Source organism: Poecilia mexicana, unplaced genomic scaffold, assembly GCF_051168715.1.
Source record: "Poecilia mexicana isolate PSO_F unplaced genomic scaffold, ASM5116871v1 scaffold_17, whole genome shotgun sequence".
Taxonomy (NCBI): Eukaryota; Metazoa; Chordata; class Actinopteri; order Cyprinodontiformes; family Poeciliidae; genus Poecilia; species Poecilia mexicana.
The window spans coordinates 13,247,602-13,263,535 of NW_028263386.1; the positions used below are offsets into that span (position 1 = coordinate 13,247,602).

The 15,934-nt window shown below is 40.3% G+C and overlaps 1 protein-coding gene across 1 annotated transcript in view; it reads left to right on the plus strand.

Moving 5' to 3' along the window:
- cacna1eb (calcium voltage-gated channel subunit alpha1 Eb) overlaps positions 1-15,934 on the plus strand; it is a 62,842-nt gene that overhangs the window by 40,782 nt on the left and 6,126 nt on the right. Inside the window, exons 20-45 of the mRNA XM_015008663.2 lie at positions 848-1,633; positions 2,241-2,503; positions 2,722-2,848; positions 2,935-3,064; positions 4,379-4,438; positions 4,542-4,648; positions 5,489-5,585; positions 5,685-5,845; positions 8,420-8,557; positions 8,792-8,993; positions 9,065-9,229; positions 9,309-9,419; positions 9,551-9,631; positions 9,902-10,021; positions 10,128-10,193; positions 10,334-10,425; positions 10,538-10,712; positions 10,839-10,966; positions 11,506-11,602; positions 11,790-11,895; positions 11,994-12,101; positions 12,190-12,290; positions 12,642-12,748; positions 12,854-12,953; positions 14,729-14,833; positions 15,228-15,363. Coding sequence (XP_014864149.2) covers positions 848-1,633; positions 2,241-2,503; positions 2,722-2,848; positions 2,935-3,064; positions 4,379-4,438; positions 4,542-4,648; positions 5,489-5,585; positions 5,685-5,845; positions 8,420-8,557; positions 8,792-8,993; positions 9,065-9,229; positions 9,309-9,419; positions 9,551-9,631; positions 9,902-10,021; positions 10,128-10,193; positions 10,334-10,425; positions 10,538-10,712; positions 10,839-10,966; positions 11,506-11,602; positions 11,790-11,895; positions 11,994-12,101; positions 12,190-12,290; positions 12,642-12,748; positions 12,854-12,953; positions 14,729-14,833; positions 15,228-15,363 — 3,869 coding nt within the window. The remainder of the gene's footprint in view (positions 1-847; positions 1,634-2,240; positions 2,504-2,721; positions 2,849-2,934; positions 3,065-4,378; positions 4,439-4,541; positions 4,649-5,488; positions 5,586-5,684; positions 5,846-8,419; positions 8,558-8,791; positions 8,994-9,064; positions 9,230-9,308; positions 9,420-9,550; positions 9,632-9,901; positions 10,022-10,127; positions 10,194-10,333; positions 10,426-10,537; positions 10,713-10,838; positions 10,967-11,505; positions 11,603-11,789; positions 11,896-11,993; positions 12,102-12,189; positions 12,291-12,641; positions 12,749-12,853; positions 12,954-14,728; positions 14,834-15,227; positions 15,364-15,934) is intronic.

Here is a 15,934-nt window from a genome sequence, read left to right on the forward strand (position 1 = left end):
AACTGATAAAACTCAGCTTCTCCAAAAAATGAGATTCATAAGACCAACAGCAAAAGGATGCTAAAATACAGAAATATCATCTTAAATTATGATCACATACAGTAGATTATATGCACTCAGTAATTGCTTGTTACTCCATCAGTGCAACTATGGCATGGAGCCAAAATAAATATACATTGTGAAGCTATCCTAATTTGTTGGAAGGGACCTGTGTTTACGGTTAGAGAAATCTTTACAACATTGAATGTTGTCCAGATGACCTCTTCCATTTCTGCTTCCCATGTTCTCGTTTTGTTCTGTGCCACATCAGAAGTTCAGTGTATGCTGTAAACCACTAATGTCTTGTTTTCAAATGACCACTCATCGGACAACAAAAGAATCAGAACACCAGTAAGTATAACTGAATGCATCCCTGTCACACAGACCTTTCTTTAAGTTCCCTAATCGATTCCTGAGATTATTTTGTAGATGTTACACAATGTTTGCACTTTAATCCCACGCATTTTCTTTTTTGTCGTTGTGGGTTTTGTTCTCCTTTTTTTCGACCTCTGATCCGTCCCTTCCTTCCAGGTATTATTGTTCATTTTTTGGATGTTTTTTCGCACATTGTTCCATGGGAATATTTTCTGTTAAGAATTAGCAGACATTATTAATTTATAGAGACAGTTTGCCCTTTTTTTTTTTTTTTTTTGCAACTTTTATTTAATTTTTTTCCCAAACATTTTCTGATTAGATAGCTGGTTTGCCAAATGGATCTTTGTATGTTTGTTTCTTGTCACTAAATCTGTCTGTATGGAACAGGTTACTGCCCCCATATTTAGGTGTGTTTTGTGTTGTGACGTTTTAGTGGCAGAAGAAGGCCCTACCTATACAGAAAACGTGCAATCCATAGAGGGCGGCCCAATTTCCCAGAGGAACCTGACTGTGCATCGGGGGCCCCAGATGAGCAGCCCCTTAACAGCACCAGACCCTTTGCTAACCGCCGGGAGAGGAGGAGAAAAGTTAACATGTCCGTGTGGGAGCAGAGAGCCAACCAGCTACGCAAACGTCGTCAAATGGCAAGCAGAGAGGAGCTGTTTGGCAGTCCCACAGAGGACAACATTGAGACTCCCTCCGTTCCCAAACATGTCCCCGCCGTCTCCCCAGAGACCAGCCCGGCTCACCTGCCCGAGTCTCCCATGTCAGTGAAGATGCCCCTACCTGAGCCCCCGATGTCCGTCTCTATTCCAATGCTGGAGCCTCCAGCTGCTGAGCCTCTCGTCAATTTGAGCGAGGAGAAAACAGCAGGAGCAAACCACCGGACCGCCGGCGGTGGGAGGCACCGCATGGCCCGGAAGTTCAGGTCCAGTCAGGTGCCAGAAGAAGGAGCCCGCCATAGGCGCCACCGTCACCGAGAAGCCCGGGTTGAAGCCAAGAGTCTGGACTGCACACAGACCCCACGTGAGGTTCTACATATCAGACGGTCGCTCAGTCAAGAGAGGAAGACCATTGATGAGAGAGAGGAGAAGGAAGACAGAGAAGAGAGTGAGAGAGGTGAAGGAGAGGGAGGACAACAGAACAGTGCACAGATGGAGGAAGATGACGGAACATGCATTGTCAATCCATACGCAGAAGTCGGTGAAGAGTGCAGAAGGTAGGGAAGTTCCTGTGAAATATTCCTTGTCTGCTTTATTCAAAGTTTTATTCTTCCACAAAGTTATTGCTACTTCTCTGCTAAAAATGCTTTAGTCATTTTTATTGACATTTATTCAGCTGCAAAAAAAAAAAAACTAAATCACTTTGAAAAACAATTATTCTCATAAAATCATCAGACCCATCATTTTTTTGCTATTTGGTTGGCATGTAGTCTTCTCGTATAATATGACATAAAGACAGATGGAGCTCTTTAACTCTTCTTGTTTGCACAATCTGAAATGTAACATCAACACTTTTTATGTTACATGATGGTAGTTCAGTCCAAAGTTAAATCAACGTCTCTGTCATCTTTTTCTGTACTCATTAAATACCTACTGATGCAACTGCTAGACCCAAGCTTATTTTACTTAGATCTGTTGTTTAAAGTGCAAAATCACCCTTGATCAAGAGGAACAAAAACAAAGAAAGCATGAACTTCAAGTTAATTTACTTAAATTTTTAAACAGTTCATTTATGATAAAATATTGTGGGGGTTTTTTTGTTGTTGTTTTTTTTTTTTTTTTGGCCTTTTTATGTTTTGAAATATTTTTTCTACGATGAAACAGAGATGCTACACCCAGCAGCGATATTCCTGACCCTCCGCAGTGCACCTGGTCAAAGCAGGGAGAGGGCGGCTGCAGGGATCAGTATGAATCCCTGAGCCAGAACATGTCAACGGACCCCGCTTTAGAGGGAAAAGAGTACACCGTGAGTACCATCGAGGCGGAGAAACGCAAGATATCCATCAAGCGTGATAAGTCCAACCCGGAGGGAAGCGTGGCCATTGAAATGTCTTCACAGCCCCTTCTGGAGCTCACTCCTGTCACAGGTAGACCTGTGTTTTCTTTCCCCCTGCAGTCATACTGCATTAAACCTGGCATCATAAAAATAGTACCACCAAGTGTAGGTGTTTCTGAACTCTAAATTTAGTAGCTACTAGTCTTTTTTTTGGTTAATATTCTTTGTCATAGCTGTCCATGAAAAAAAAAAAAAAAAAAAAACTCACTTCCACCTTTTGGTCTTCTCTCACATTCTGGGTTATTTTAGAGAACAGCAAAGAGTTGGAGGCGTACCAGTCTGATGAGAAAGAGGAGGAAACGGAGGATGAGGAACCGCCGATGCCTCCTAAAGCCGTAGCGCCTGACAGCATGTTCATCTTCAAAGCCTCCAACCCGTAAAATACAACAAATATTCTTTAAATCGTTCATCTTGAATTTTTGCATGCACCCAGTCAGCATCCTCCTTCTTGTTGCTCCACAGCATCAGGAGGATCTGTCACTATGTGGTCAATCTTCGCTACTTTGAAATGACCATCCTCCTCGTGATTGTGGCGAGTAGCATCGCGTTGGCAGCGGAGGACCCCGTGTGCGCAAGCTCAGACAGAAACAAGGTATGTGAACTGTTGATGGCTGTCACTAATTTTGGATTTATTCTGGTTAATTAAATATTTGTGCAAATATAAATATATGTGACTGGAATAAAATAAATGGATAGATGAAGGTGTTCAGATTCAGTTAGTTCTTAATTCCCTGATCGAAGTTTATAAAATTCACAGTGGCTGCCCAAACATTGTGAAATAGCTTACCTCTCACACCATTCATCTATTTTTCTCTGGAATGTGATTGATTATGTATGACACCCTAAATAATTATTTGAAATCTGATTTACCTCTTTATGATTGTGGATGGTATTGTGAAGCAATTCAGCCAACTGATGTTGTTTTAAAATATTCTATGTAATTAAACTTGGCATTAACATATCTTTTTCTATTGCTACCTAATATCAAAAGAAAACGTATTTGAACTTTAGAATGTGAATAAAGTCTAGGAAACTTTATTCTTTCCATTGTATCATGGACAACCTGAAGATATTGTTAGAACACCCTCAAATGATGATTACAACCTCGCGCTTTCTCGTAGTAAATTACTGAAGATGACATTTTAGCTCAGTGCAACTGTCAGGTTGGATCTGTAGTTGACATAACACAGTCAGCAACAATGTGTCATGACACATTTGGCTTTCACGCACATGCAAGGTGAGAATCAGCAGCTCTGCCTGGCAAATCGCTGTGCAGTTTGTTTTTCACAACTTTTCCCTTTTCACGGTGTCGTGGAAAGTGTCCAGAGTAAGCACACATTCGTCTTCTTTAAACGTCCGGATGGAGCCGTGCTCCAAATCCATTGTGAATTCATGAGAATTTTCTGAGCAATAGTAGAAAGACATTTTGATGCACTGAGTTTGGTGTACGGTTTAAAACCAGTTTGTTGCTCTGATGCTGATTTTTCCTCTTATAAATTGGTCTCATGAGTCACGCAGCTTAATGGTAGCGTTGCTCTACATTACTGCTGCACTTTAGGTAATCAGTGTGGTTGTTATTCCGCCAAACAACTGATATTTTGTGATTTGTTTTGGCGAACATTGTATGAGTGAGATGATGCAACAGACCCAGATCCTGACAGAGCTAAAAATATCAATATTTTTTTGTATATGTGTCTATAATTGTATCTGCTTAGTTGATTCAGGCTGATTTTGATAGCATTCCCCAATGAGCTGTTCCGTCCTGGTGAGTCTTGTCCTGAGGTATTTTTGTTTGGTCACCACTCTTAAGTACTGGGTAACAAGTGTAGTGCCTGGTGAATAAGTTTAAAGTAGATTTGATCTACTATGCGGAAGTTTGGTTAAATACCTTTTTCAAATCGTACAGGTGCTGCGATATTTTGATTACGTCTTCACTGGAGTGTTCACCTTTGAAATGATCATAAAGGTAGGTGACTGAGGCAATTTTCCCATTTCAGTTTTATATTTAAGACATTTTACAACATGTTTCTGGGCCTTTTTTTCTGCATGCATATAATTTTGGCCTCCAGATGATAGACCAGGGTCTCATTCTGCATGATGGCTCCTATTTCCGAGACATGTGGAACCTCCTGGACTTCATTGTAGTGGTGGGAGCTCTGATCGCCTTTGCTCTAACGTGAGTCACAACGCAGTTCAGCCTTTTCCTGTGACTAATGACTGACTCACCGCAGCTCACAAGTTTGAGAGCATGCGGTACTTACTTTTATAAGCGTCCCTTTCTGAAGTCACAAGCTGCATGTACCGAGACACCTGCGAGTTTTTGGAGTGTGTAACTCAGTTTTAAGTTTCACTGCAGGGCTTTAAGAGGAGAAGGTGGTTTTTGGTGTAATCTTTTTTTCTGTTGTCTTTCATGGCTTGCATGCGACAGATAATTCACTAACTAACTAACTAATCCCCTGTTGTGCAATTTGTTGAAGTTTTACTGTTTGTTAATTTCTCTGTTGTTAATATGAATGTGATGTAACCTTTTTTTTTATCCCTGAATTTTTTTTTCTCTGTTGTTCCTGTGGATTTTATGACTGTTGGGGCAACCAGGAATGTGATGGGGTAAAAATTTTTTACATGTGAACATCTTCCATAAATCTTTTACATATTTCTCTCGTTTCCATGCATCCTGACCTTTGCTTTCTCTCTAGTTTTGTGTCCTTTCTTACTATATTATATTTTACACGTCACTCAAAGAGTCAGGCATTTATTAGGAGTATAAAATGTGAATAAGTACAGATGGATAGATAGATAGACAGACAGACAGACAGACAGAGACAGACAGACAGGCAGAATCAGAATTTTACTCCTCATGTTTGCCTTTCTCTCAAACATGAAGTTCTTTGCTACATTGTGTGTTTTTTTTTCTCTTAATTCACTGACATTTTGCTCTCACTACTTATGTCATGTCTTCGTGGTCCAGTTTGACTGTAGATCTGTGCTCCTTAATACCTTATTTTAACGTCAACAGAAACAACAAGGGCCGAGACATCAAGACAATAAAGTCCCTCAGAGTTCTGAGAGTTTTGCGACCTCTTAAAACCATCAAGAGGCTTCCAAAGCTCAAGGTCCGATCAAGATATGAGAAACTTGCTTTTTGATGTTGCCTCACAGGCTTCTGACAGATTTTATTTACTTTGCCTCCCTCTTGTCTTTCTCCTCCACAGGCTGTTTTCGACTGTGTGGTCACGTCTCTGAAGAACGTCTTCAACATCCTCATTGTGTATCAGCTCTTTATGTTCATCTTTGCTGTCATCGCGGTCCAGCTCTTTAAGGGGAAGTTCTTCTTTTGCACTGACAGCTCCATGAAAACAGAAAAGGAATGTCGGTAAATAAGCATCCGATCTGTTCTCTCAGACTCATATTAGTGTTGTGAGTAGGTATGCACCGTATATATCAGCAAAATCCTCCTACATGTTGTCAGCCTCGATGAGCATGTCCTTCCATGCTGTGTAAGAGGGGAACTGTCGACATAGAACCTGGAAATGAAGGGACAAAATCTGTTTTTCTGTTGTTGTCAGAAAGGTGGTTACAGTAATTTTTTTTTGACATTTTGGTAAATGTACTTTTTCACATTACAAGAGGAGTCATGCCTTTCTTGTCTTAAAATGTTAGGATTACAACCTGACGGTAGCTTATGGCAGAAATATTGACAGGTAATTTGTGATGGGTTTTTGTATTACCGTGTAAAATCAGTTGTGATTTTATGAAAGAGCCAGACAAAACAATGGCACACATTAAAGCTACAAATGCTTATTCAAGCATTTTCAAGGCAGGAAATCCTATAATATGCTGCTAGCCACTTACAAAACATTAAAGCTCTCTCAAAAATTGTGGCCACAAAGACATTCAATACTGTACCTTTCAGTACTTGCATACAGTTGTGGTCAAAAGTTTACATACACTTGTAAAAAAACATAATGTTATGGCTGTCTTGAGTTTTCAATAAGTTCTACAACTCTTATTTTTCTGTGATAGAGTGATCGGAACACATACATGTTTGTCACAAAAAACAGTCATAAAATTTGGTTCTTTCATAAATTTATTATGGGTCTGCTGAAAATGTCACCAAATCTGCTGGGTCAAAAATATACATACAGCAACAAAATTTGTCAATTTTGGTGATGTAGCGAGTTGTGTCAATCAAATTAGCTTCATGTCATGGCCTCTTCACTTCTTGTAAGTGATTCTGATTTACTACAGCTGTTGACTTCTCATGAGCCCATTTAAATAGGGCTCATTTGACCCAGTGATTAGACTCAGCTACAAAAGCTACAATGGGAAAGTCAAAGGAACTCAGTGTGGATCTGAAAAAGCGAATTATTGACTTGAACAAGTCAGGGAAGTCACTTGGAGCCATTTCAAAGCAGCTACAGGTCCCAAGAGCAACTGTGCAGACAATTATACGCAAGTATAAAGTGCATGGAACAGTTGTGTCACTGCCACGATCAGGAAGAAAACGCAAGCTATCGCATGCTGCCGAGAGGAGATTGGTCAGGATGGTCAAGAGTCAACCAAGAATCACCAAGAAGCAGGTCTGCAAGGATTTGGAAGCTGATGGAACACAGGTGTCAGTCTCCACAGTCAAGCGTGTTTTACATCGCCATGGACTGAGAGGCTGCCGTGCAAGAAAGAAGCCCTTGCTCCAGAAAAGGCACCTTAAGACTCGGCTGAAGTTTGCTGCTGATCACATGGACAAAGATAAAACCTTCTGGAGGAAAGTTCTCTGGTCAGACGAAACAAAAATTGAGCTGTTTGGCCACAACACCCAGCAATATGTTTGGAGGAGAAAAGGTGAGGCCTTTAATCCCAGGAACACCATGCCTACTGTCAAGCATGGTGGTGGTAGTATTATGCTCTGGGGATGTTTTGCTGCCAGTGGAACTGGTTCTTTGCAGAAAGTAAATGGGATAATGAAGAAGGAGGATTACCTCCAAATTCTGCAGGAAAACTTAAAACCATCAGCCCGAAGGTTGGGTCTTGGGCGCAGTTGGGTGTTCCAACAAGACAATGACCCAAAACACACATCAAAAGTGGTAAAGGAATGGCTAAACCAGGCTAGAATTAAGGTTTTAGAATGGCCTTCCCAAAGTCCTGACTTAAACCCCATTGAGAACATGTGGACAGTGCTAAAGAAACAGGTTCATGCAAGAAAACCATCACATTTAGCTGAACTGCACCAATTCTGTCAAGAAGAGTGGTCAAACATTCGACCTGAAGCTTGCCAGGAGCTTGTGGATGGCTACCAAAAGCGCCTAGTTGCCGTGAAAATGGCCAAGGGACATGTAACCAAATACTAATGTTGCTGTATGTATATTTTTGACCCAGCAGATTTGGTGACATTTTCAGCAGACCCATAATAAATTTATGAAAGAACCAAATTTTATGACTGTTTTTTGTGACAAACATGTATGTGTTCCGATCACTCTATCACAGAAAAATAAGAGTTGTAGAACTTATTGAAAACTCAAGACAGCCATAACATTATGTTTTTTTACAAGTGTATGTAAACTTTTGACCACAACTGTAACTGGCTGCAGATTTGATAATGTCGAGAAATATTTTTGACCTTTTACCCATTTTTAGCTCCAGATCTCTTGCTTAGGGACTGCACCATCATGCATCACGCTAAGAGGTAAATCTGAGCAGAAGGGTTTAAATTAGCCAGACTTGAGATTTTTCTCACTACCTACAAGAAAACATGAGGTTCCTAAATAGCCTTTTTACAAATAAGTTGGATTTAAGTCAACAATACTCCACAGGATTATTTAAATTGCTCTGTCAATGTTTATGACAGTAAACATTCACATGTAACCAAAGCTTCAGTACCGTTCACTAAGTTGCAGGTTTCATAGGTGATTAAAGGGAAATGATGACCTCCAGTCTGCTCTGGTCCCTGCAGAGGCTTCTACATTGACTACAGCAGAGACAAGAAAGAGGTCAAGAGAAGAGAGTGGAGGAGACACGAGTTTCACTACGACAACGTCTGCTGGGCCCTGCTCACGCTTTTCACTGTGTCGACTGGGGAAGGGTGGCCTCAGTGAGTTTACATTTAAGTTAAATCTTCGGATGGTTTATATTTATCGTTAAAGCTCTGAAGCATAACAGAGATTATCTTTTCATGGGTGAGTTAGGGAGCCTGTCTCAATATGTCATAATTATAAGTGAGGGCTGGCCTGTGAATGAGCCATGAATCTATTTTATTGTTCATGAGTGGGAACAGGAAGTATAATGTTTTTTTTTTGTTTTTGTTTTTTGTTTTTTTGTGCTCCAGGGTCCTTCAGCACTCCACCGATGTCACAGAGGAGAACATGGGGCCAAGTCGCGGGAACCGGATGGAAATGTCCGTCTTCTACGTGGTCTACTTTGTGGTCTTTCCGTTCTTCTTCGTCAACATCTTTGTGGCTCTTATAATCATCACCTTCCAGGAGCAGGGCGATAAGATGATTCAGGAGTGCAGTCTGGAGAAGAATGAGGTATGAACGGCGATTGTCAGTGTCATTGAAGGCATAGCTGGTGTTTATGCTGTTCAATTTCTCCCTGTCAGAGGGCCTGCATTGACTTTGCCATCAGCGCCAAGCCGATGACCCGCTACATGCCTCAGAACAGACAAACCTTCCAGTACAGACTCTGGCACTTTGTGGCATCGCCTTCTTTTGAGTACACGGTGCTTGTTATGATCGCCCTGAACACAGTTGTTCTCATGATGAAGGTAAACCAGTTTCTTAGTAATTTTATTTTTGGAAACCCTTTGAGATACCATTATAGTAATATCTTGTCTTTCTTTTTAGTACCACTCCGCCCCAACAGCGTACGATGCCGTCCTGAAGCACCTAAACACAGCCTTCACAGTGCTGTTCTCCATGGAGTGTATACTGAAGATAATGGCTTTTGGATTAGTGGTAAGTGTGAACGTCAGAAGAAAAGTCCCCAACTCAGGGGATTAAGAAACCAGTTTTTGTTCCTGCAATGCATTTGAATAAAAACATCAAATTTATTTGAAATTGTGTTTTTTTTCTCTCTCTCTATGCAGAACTACTTTCGAGACACTTGGAACATTTTTGACTTTATCACTGTTCTTGGCAGCATCACGGAAATAATTGTGGACTTGCAGGTAAGTCGTGTCCCGAATGACAGTCGACGTTTAAAGGTTGCAGACCTTCAAAATAAATACAAAGAACCGGAAGTTCCGAATGCAGCATCAAATGTTTGCGAGTTTTCTCGTGTGTGTGTGTGACGGTCTCTGCCTCCAGCTCTGACTTGGGTCATGTTGTGTTGAATTTCACCATCTGTGATTTACATCCTGTCATTGCTGCCTGCCTGCCACTCTGTCCCTCTCTGACTGCATCACCCTCCCTCTAATCGACTCGTACGGCGGTCCCAGTCGGTGAACACCATCAACATGAGTTTCCTGAAACTTTTTCGGACAGCCAGGCTGATCAAGCTGCTGAGACAGGGCTACACTATCCGCATTCTGCTTTGGACATTCGTACAGTCCTTTAAGGTCTGAGAGTTTTCCACTGTTATTTATTCAAATTACTTAGTTTGTTAGTTTATGTGGTGATATTATAACAAAATTCAGCATCTATATTTTCTTTCTTCTCTGACAGGCTCTACCGTATGTCTGCCTTCTCATCGCCATGCTTTTCTTCATCTACGCCATAATTGGAATGCAGGTAAATATTATTGCTACCATTGACATAAGTTCCAGGAACTTTACAAGAAAAGTTAGTGCAAGCTGATATATTTAGGTTTTAGCGCACTATGCTGTCGTTTGATAAGCATTTGAATCCCTGATGTTTTGGGTGTTCTGCAGGTGTTCGGAAACATCAAGCTGAATGATGAGAGTCACATCAATCAGCACAACAATTTTAAGACTTTTTTCAGTGCACTGATGCTTCTGTTCAGGTGAGCTGCACCAAGAAATACCAGAAAAGATCGCAACCATTGTCAATTTAAGCTAAAGATTGTTTAAAATGTTGCTTAGTGTGCTTAATGCCATTTGTGTTTTAAACACCAGGAGTGCAACAGGGGAGTCCTGGCAGGAGATTATGCTCTCCTGTCTGTCTGGACAGGAGTGTGAACCAGATCCCTCCATTGCCCCCCTCACCATGTCTCCAGACCACGAGGGTGGGTGTGGGACTGACTTCGCTTATTGCTACTTTGTCTCCTTCATCTTCTTCAGCTCTTTTCTGGTCAGAATGAACAAAAAATAATAAAAATAATAAAATACAATGTTTTTGCAATGTTTTATTTTTCTTTCACCTGACCAGTGCTTTCATCTCAGTTCTTTGTGTCTTTTTTATTTATTTATTTTTTAGATGCTGAATCTATTTGTGGCTGTGATTATGGATAACTTTGAGTATCTGACACGAGACTCCTCTATTCTGGGCCCTCATCATCTGGATGAATTTGTCCGCATATGGGGCGAGTATGATAGACTGGCATGGTGAGAATTGGCCTCATTTTTGCTACTGCTTTGCATTTCACTATGTGAACCAGATCAGTGGTATTTTCTCTGTAACCAGCAGAGGGCAGTCAAAGAACATGAAATGTCAAAGCTTCAAATTACCTGCAATCTTATAATTACCTTGCTAAAGTACTCAGTGGATAAAGTTTATGCTGTGGACACCTACAGTAAAAGCTTTCATTGATAATTTAGATCAAAACACATTTATGTGTAAGAATGGCCCAGACCTAAATCTACATTAATTGGAAATCTGTGGTAAGCTTTCAAAATATGCTTAATGTCTCAATCTGAATGAGTTTTAGCTATTCTCCTTTGAAAAATGAGCAAAGGTTTCAAAAAGGTTATGTTTTAGATTAGTATTTGGACATAAAAATGAAAACTATTTATTATTTTTCTCCCACTTTACAGTCATTGTGCTTATATATCTGAAAAAAGAAAATATTGAATATAATAAACCTTGTGCTTCTCATTAATCTATTCACTTTCTGCGCTCTCCGTCTCTGTTGTGTTTTCTAAAGTGGGCGTATTCACTACACAGCTATGTACGAGATGTTGACACACATGTCTCCGCCTCTGGGCTTGGGTAAAAAATGTCCCGCTAAGATCGCCTACAAGGTAATAAAAACATAATAATTGTTTTTGTCTGAAACATAGAAGAAATTGAATAACTAAAAAAAAAAAATGTGTAAATGCAAACTGTTTTTGGATTTGAGGCAATAGAAATCAGACTGTTTTTGTTCAATTGCTATGATTTTTTTTTTTTTTACAAAATAATTTTATTTCCCCTTTTTGTCTTCTGCAGAGGTTGGTGTTGATGAACATGCCCGTGGACGAGGACATGTCTGTCCACTTCACTTCTACTCTAATGTCACTGATTCGCACAGCTTTGGATATCAAAATAGCTCGAGGTCAGAGTCACTGTTAGTTATTATAGTAATTCATGAATATTAATGGAATGAATAATAAAAGAAAAAGATCAGAATATACAAAGTATAAATTGTCTCAGGTGGGGAGGACCGCATTGCTCTGGATGCCGAGCTGCAGAAGGAGATCAGCATCATTTGGCCTTATCTGCCACAGAAGACCTTGGATCTCCTGGTTCCTATCAACAAAGGTCAGCCTCTAACTGTGGCGGCATTTTTCCATCTGCTGCTGAGAGACCTGAGGTGAGGCTTAATGAAGTTTGTCCGCTGCTCCCGCAGATACCGACATGACAGTGGGGAAGATCTATGCTTCAATGATGATAATGGACTACTTCAAACAGAACAAAGCAAAAAAGCTGAGGCAACAGCTGGAAGCTCAGGTCAGCACAGCATGTTTCTGTGAACTCTGTTGCACCTTCTATGGAGAGTGAGATTTTTTTTTTTTTGTCATATTTGCATTTTCCTTTTCTTTGCTTTTTACTTCATAAAGTCACAGGGTTTCCTGAGAGATAGAAAAAAATATATACAAATATACGGAAATAAATAAGTTTAGCTTACCGTAAATGTATTATAAAATCCACTGGGTGGGATTCTGTGGCTCATATCATTCTTCAGCAATCGGTCATGGCTCTAAAGATGTGAAGAAACACAATCTTAGCTGCAACCTATGTTATTTATAAAGTTGTGACCTGTATTTGAGCTGTCATGTATATTTTTATGTCTTGTTTCAGAAAAGCAACTTAATATTTAAACGTCTGGATGCCTCCACCCTACCTGAGGACATTCTGTCCAACACCACTCCACTGCCCATGATGGCTCACAGCGCGGGTTCGGCCCTGTGAGTCTGCAAATGTTTGAAAAACATATGTGCAAGATGTGTGGAGCACTGCCGCATGTGTTTGCTTTCTGAATTTATTCCCCCCTATTCCTGTCTCCCGCATAGGACCAGAGGGGGCTTTGTGGCTTTGAGTCCTATCTCACCCCAGGAGCTATTTTTGCCGCCCATAAGCTCAGACACTGATGCCGGTCAGCAGCAGAATGTGGTGAGTCAGAGGACGGATGCAACCACCACCACTTTTTAAATGAATAATTAATGAAATTGCTATACAATTCAAAGAAGAGGGGAAAAAAACAGTATGTAACTTTATGTGATCTCTTATTTTGGGTGAAAATGTTTGTGGCATACATAAGTGGTCACTGATGTTTCAGTGCCTTGCAGATAACTGCAATGCTGCTTTTTGTGCTCCTGTGTTGCAATATAGGAGACAGACTGCCCCGTTGCTGGTGTGTTGCTGTGTCTTTACTGACTGGTTGTACTGGTCTACACTCCCTGCCAGTCGAATGATATCATATTACTCTGACATACTTTCATTTAAATTTCCAGAGGAATGCATTTGTCCCTCTTGACAGATGCTGTCTGACTTTTAGGATTTGATCTTCCATGACATATTGCTCTTCCAAGCCTGGCAAAAATATTTCTACTCCTTGAACTTTATCCCATGTTGCCACTTTACAAATTAAAAATTAAATGTATTTCAATTGGGATTTTAAATAACAGAGGTGAGTCCCAGACTTCTGAAAACTATGGTGTGTAGTTTTCAAAAATATCCAACAGTGTGGCATCCATTTTTATTCAGGCCTCGTTACTCTGATTTGAGCGCATAATTTCCTTCGGAGATTACCTAAATAGTAAATAGTCCATCTGTGTGTAAATTAATCATAGTATAAATACAGCTGTTCCTTTCAGTCCCCAGACATTTGCTAGAGAACATTAGTGAACACAAACAGCATTCATGAAAACCAAGGAATACAGCAGATAGGTCAGGGGCTCAAGTTGCAGAGAAAGTTTAAAGTAACTGCAAACCTACCAAGATATTTCTGTTCACCTGAAATGACAAGATGGGGAAAGCATTACTCAGAGACAGCCAAGAGGTCTGAGGTAGCTTTGAATGGGCTGCAGAGAATTTTTAGGGATAAGGTCCCAGTCAAAGTCTCGACACAAATCCTAAAAACAGCTTTCTTTTGGATTTGAGTTCTGAGAAGTTGATATTTACAGATCATAGATGGAGACAGATTTTTTTTTATTTATATACTGATATATTTGGCAATAAAGGATGGGCAAGATATCCCCATCTTCCTAAAATAATGGCCTCATTTTTTGCCAAAAGTGACTTTTTTTTTTTTTTGCCTAAATCATCTTTTGGCAACAAAAAGGGGTCATTTATTTTCTTTGGGTTTTCAAAAATTAGACCATTATCTTAGGAAGGTGACAATATGCAATGTTTGCAGATGTAGCTGTAGCAAAAGATGATTCTGGAAAGTATTAACGCAGGGAGCTGAAAAATTATTTCCCACATACCAAAAATGTTATTTGAGGAAAAGATGTGAAAACCTTCCCTGCATCATTTTTCTCCCTCTACTTTAATGTGGTTCTTCTACTACATGAACCTCCTTGACCTTTGTGGTTGTAATGTGACAAACATTTCAGATACACTAATACTTTTGCCATGTGCTGAAAAACTCTTTCTCTGTACATTCTTGTTCTTCTTCACTCTACTCTGCTCTTCTCTTTCATAGCCTCACTTTCTCATTTTTCCCTCTCCTCACTAAATCTAACTTTTCAGCTATTAACATGTTTGTGTTTGGCTGAAATGGTTTCTATGGAGATTGTGGCTGAGGCGGCCCTCAGTGATGAAATGGTTCGTTTGACCTTCTCTTCTTTGAACTGGGCCTCTGCATAGGAGAGGCAGTGCTATCAGAGACATGATCGGTGCCCTGTATTTCCTTGCCCTCCTGTCTAATTTCTGTACTCACGTAGGTGGGCGAGTGCATTTGGGGCATTAAAATCCCATTGGAGCTTCCACTTGGGAGAGGCCTTTGCGTGCGGGCCTCCTCTATGCCGCGTCTGGCCGTAGAGCCGCAGGTATTCAAAATCTTCCATGACATGGCTCCCTGGCTGGATCTTGGCTTCGATGGCTGCATGGGCTCTTAAGCCAAAGTGCTCGGGTTTTTCTCTATGTGCACGGTTTGTCTGTTTTAAATCCAGAAGAATTTGGTTGCGAGATTTGCTGCTTTCAGAAGTTGACTGAGGTTCAATGAGCTGTCGGAGTGTCATCCATGAATGCTGATGGCTAAACTTGTTATGACTTTCATCCCCAAAATAGACCAAGCTAAACCAAAGGATTCGCTGCACTTTTGCACCAATAAATGCATGAAAACTTACTCCTTACTGTTTTTTTGTTTTTTTTTCTAAATCATGGGACGGAGCTTGGTATTTTCTAAATCTACCGTTGTTTTTGTTTGTGGCCACATATAAGCAGGAAGAGGCTAAAGGTGGATCCATGAAGCGTTCAGTCTCCACGGTTGCAGATCAACGTGTAAACGGTCTCTGGGAGGAGGAGAAAAGCCCTGAGAGAGTGTACCGACCTCGACATAAAAGCTACAAGGCTGCTGGTTAGTCTTGTTTTTGTGTGTTCTTGACTATGCTCTGTCCAAGTTATGAATACAAATTTTGTCTCACAAGCAGAAATGTATAAACCTGCCATCTTTTTTTTTTTTGAAAGCTCTCAACGTGACTTTGAGGGAAAAAAAAAAGGTTATGGATTTAATGCGCACAGACAGCGTTGTTAGAAACAGAACAAAGGAATTTCAACTGTCTTGCTAAAATCAAATGATCACAATAGACTACATGACAGGTTATCTTATTAAGAGTGGAGCTTCACACACCTCATGTGATCTTCTTTGCATTGTTTTTTTTTTTCTTTTAACATGATGTCAGGTTTTAAAATTCAAACCCTTTAAGTCCTCCTGCATTCCTGAGACATCTAGAATGCTGCTCCAGCAAAGGGAAGATAGGAGCTTCATATAATTTATGTTGTAGGAGAAATAGAGTGTGATGTGTTGGCACTGATGTGTAACCCTGGAGTGATGACTTTTAAACTGAGCCTTGTCAAGGACAGATATATTTAAACATCCTCCAACGTTTTTAAAATCATCAAATTTTCACGATAGAAAAAGTCGTCAT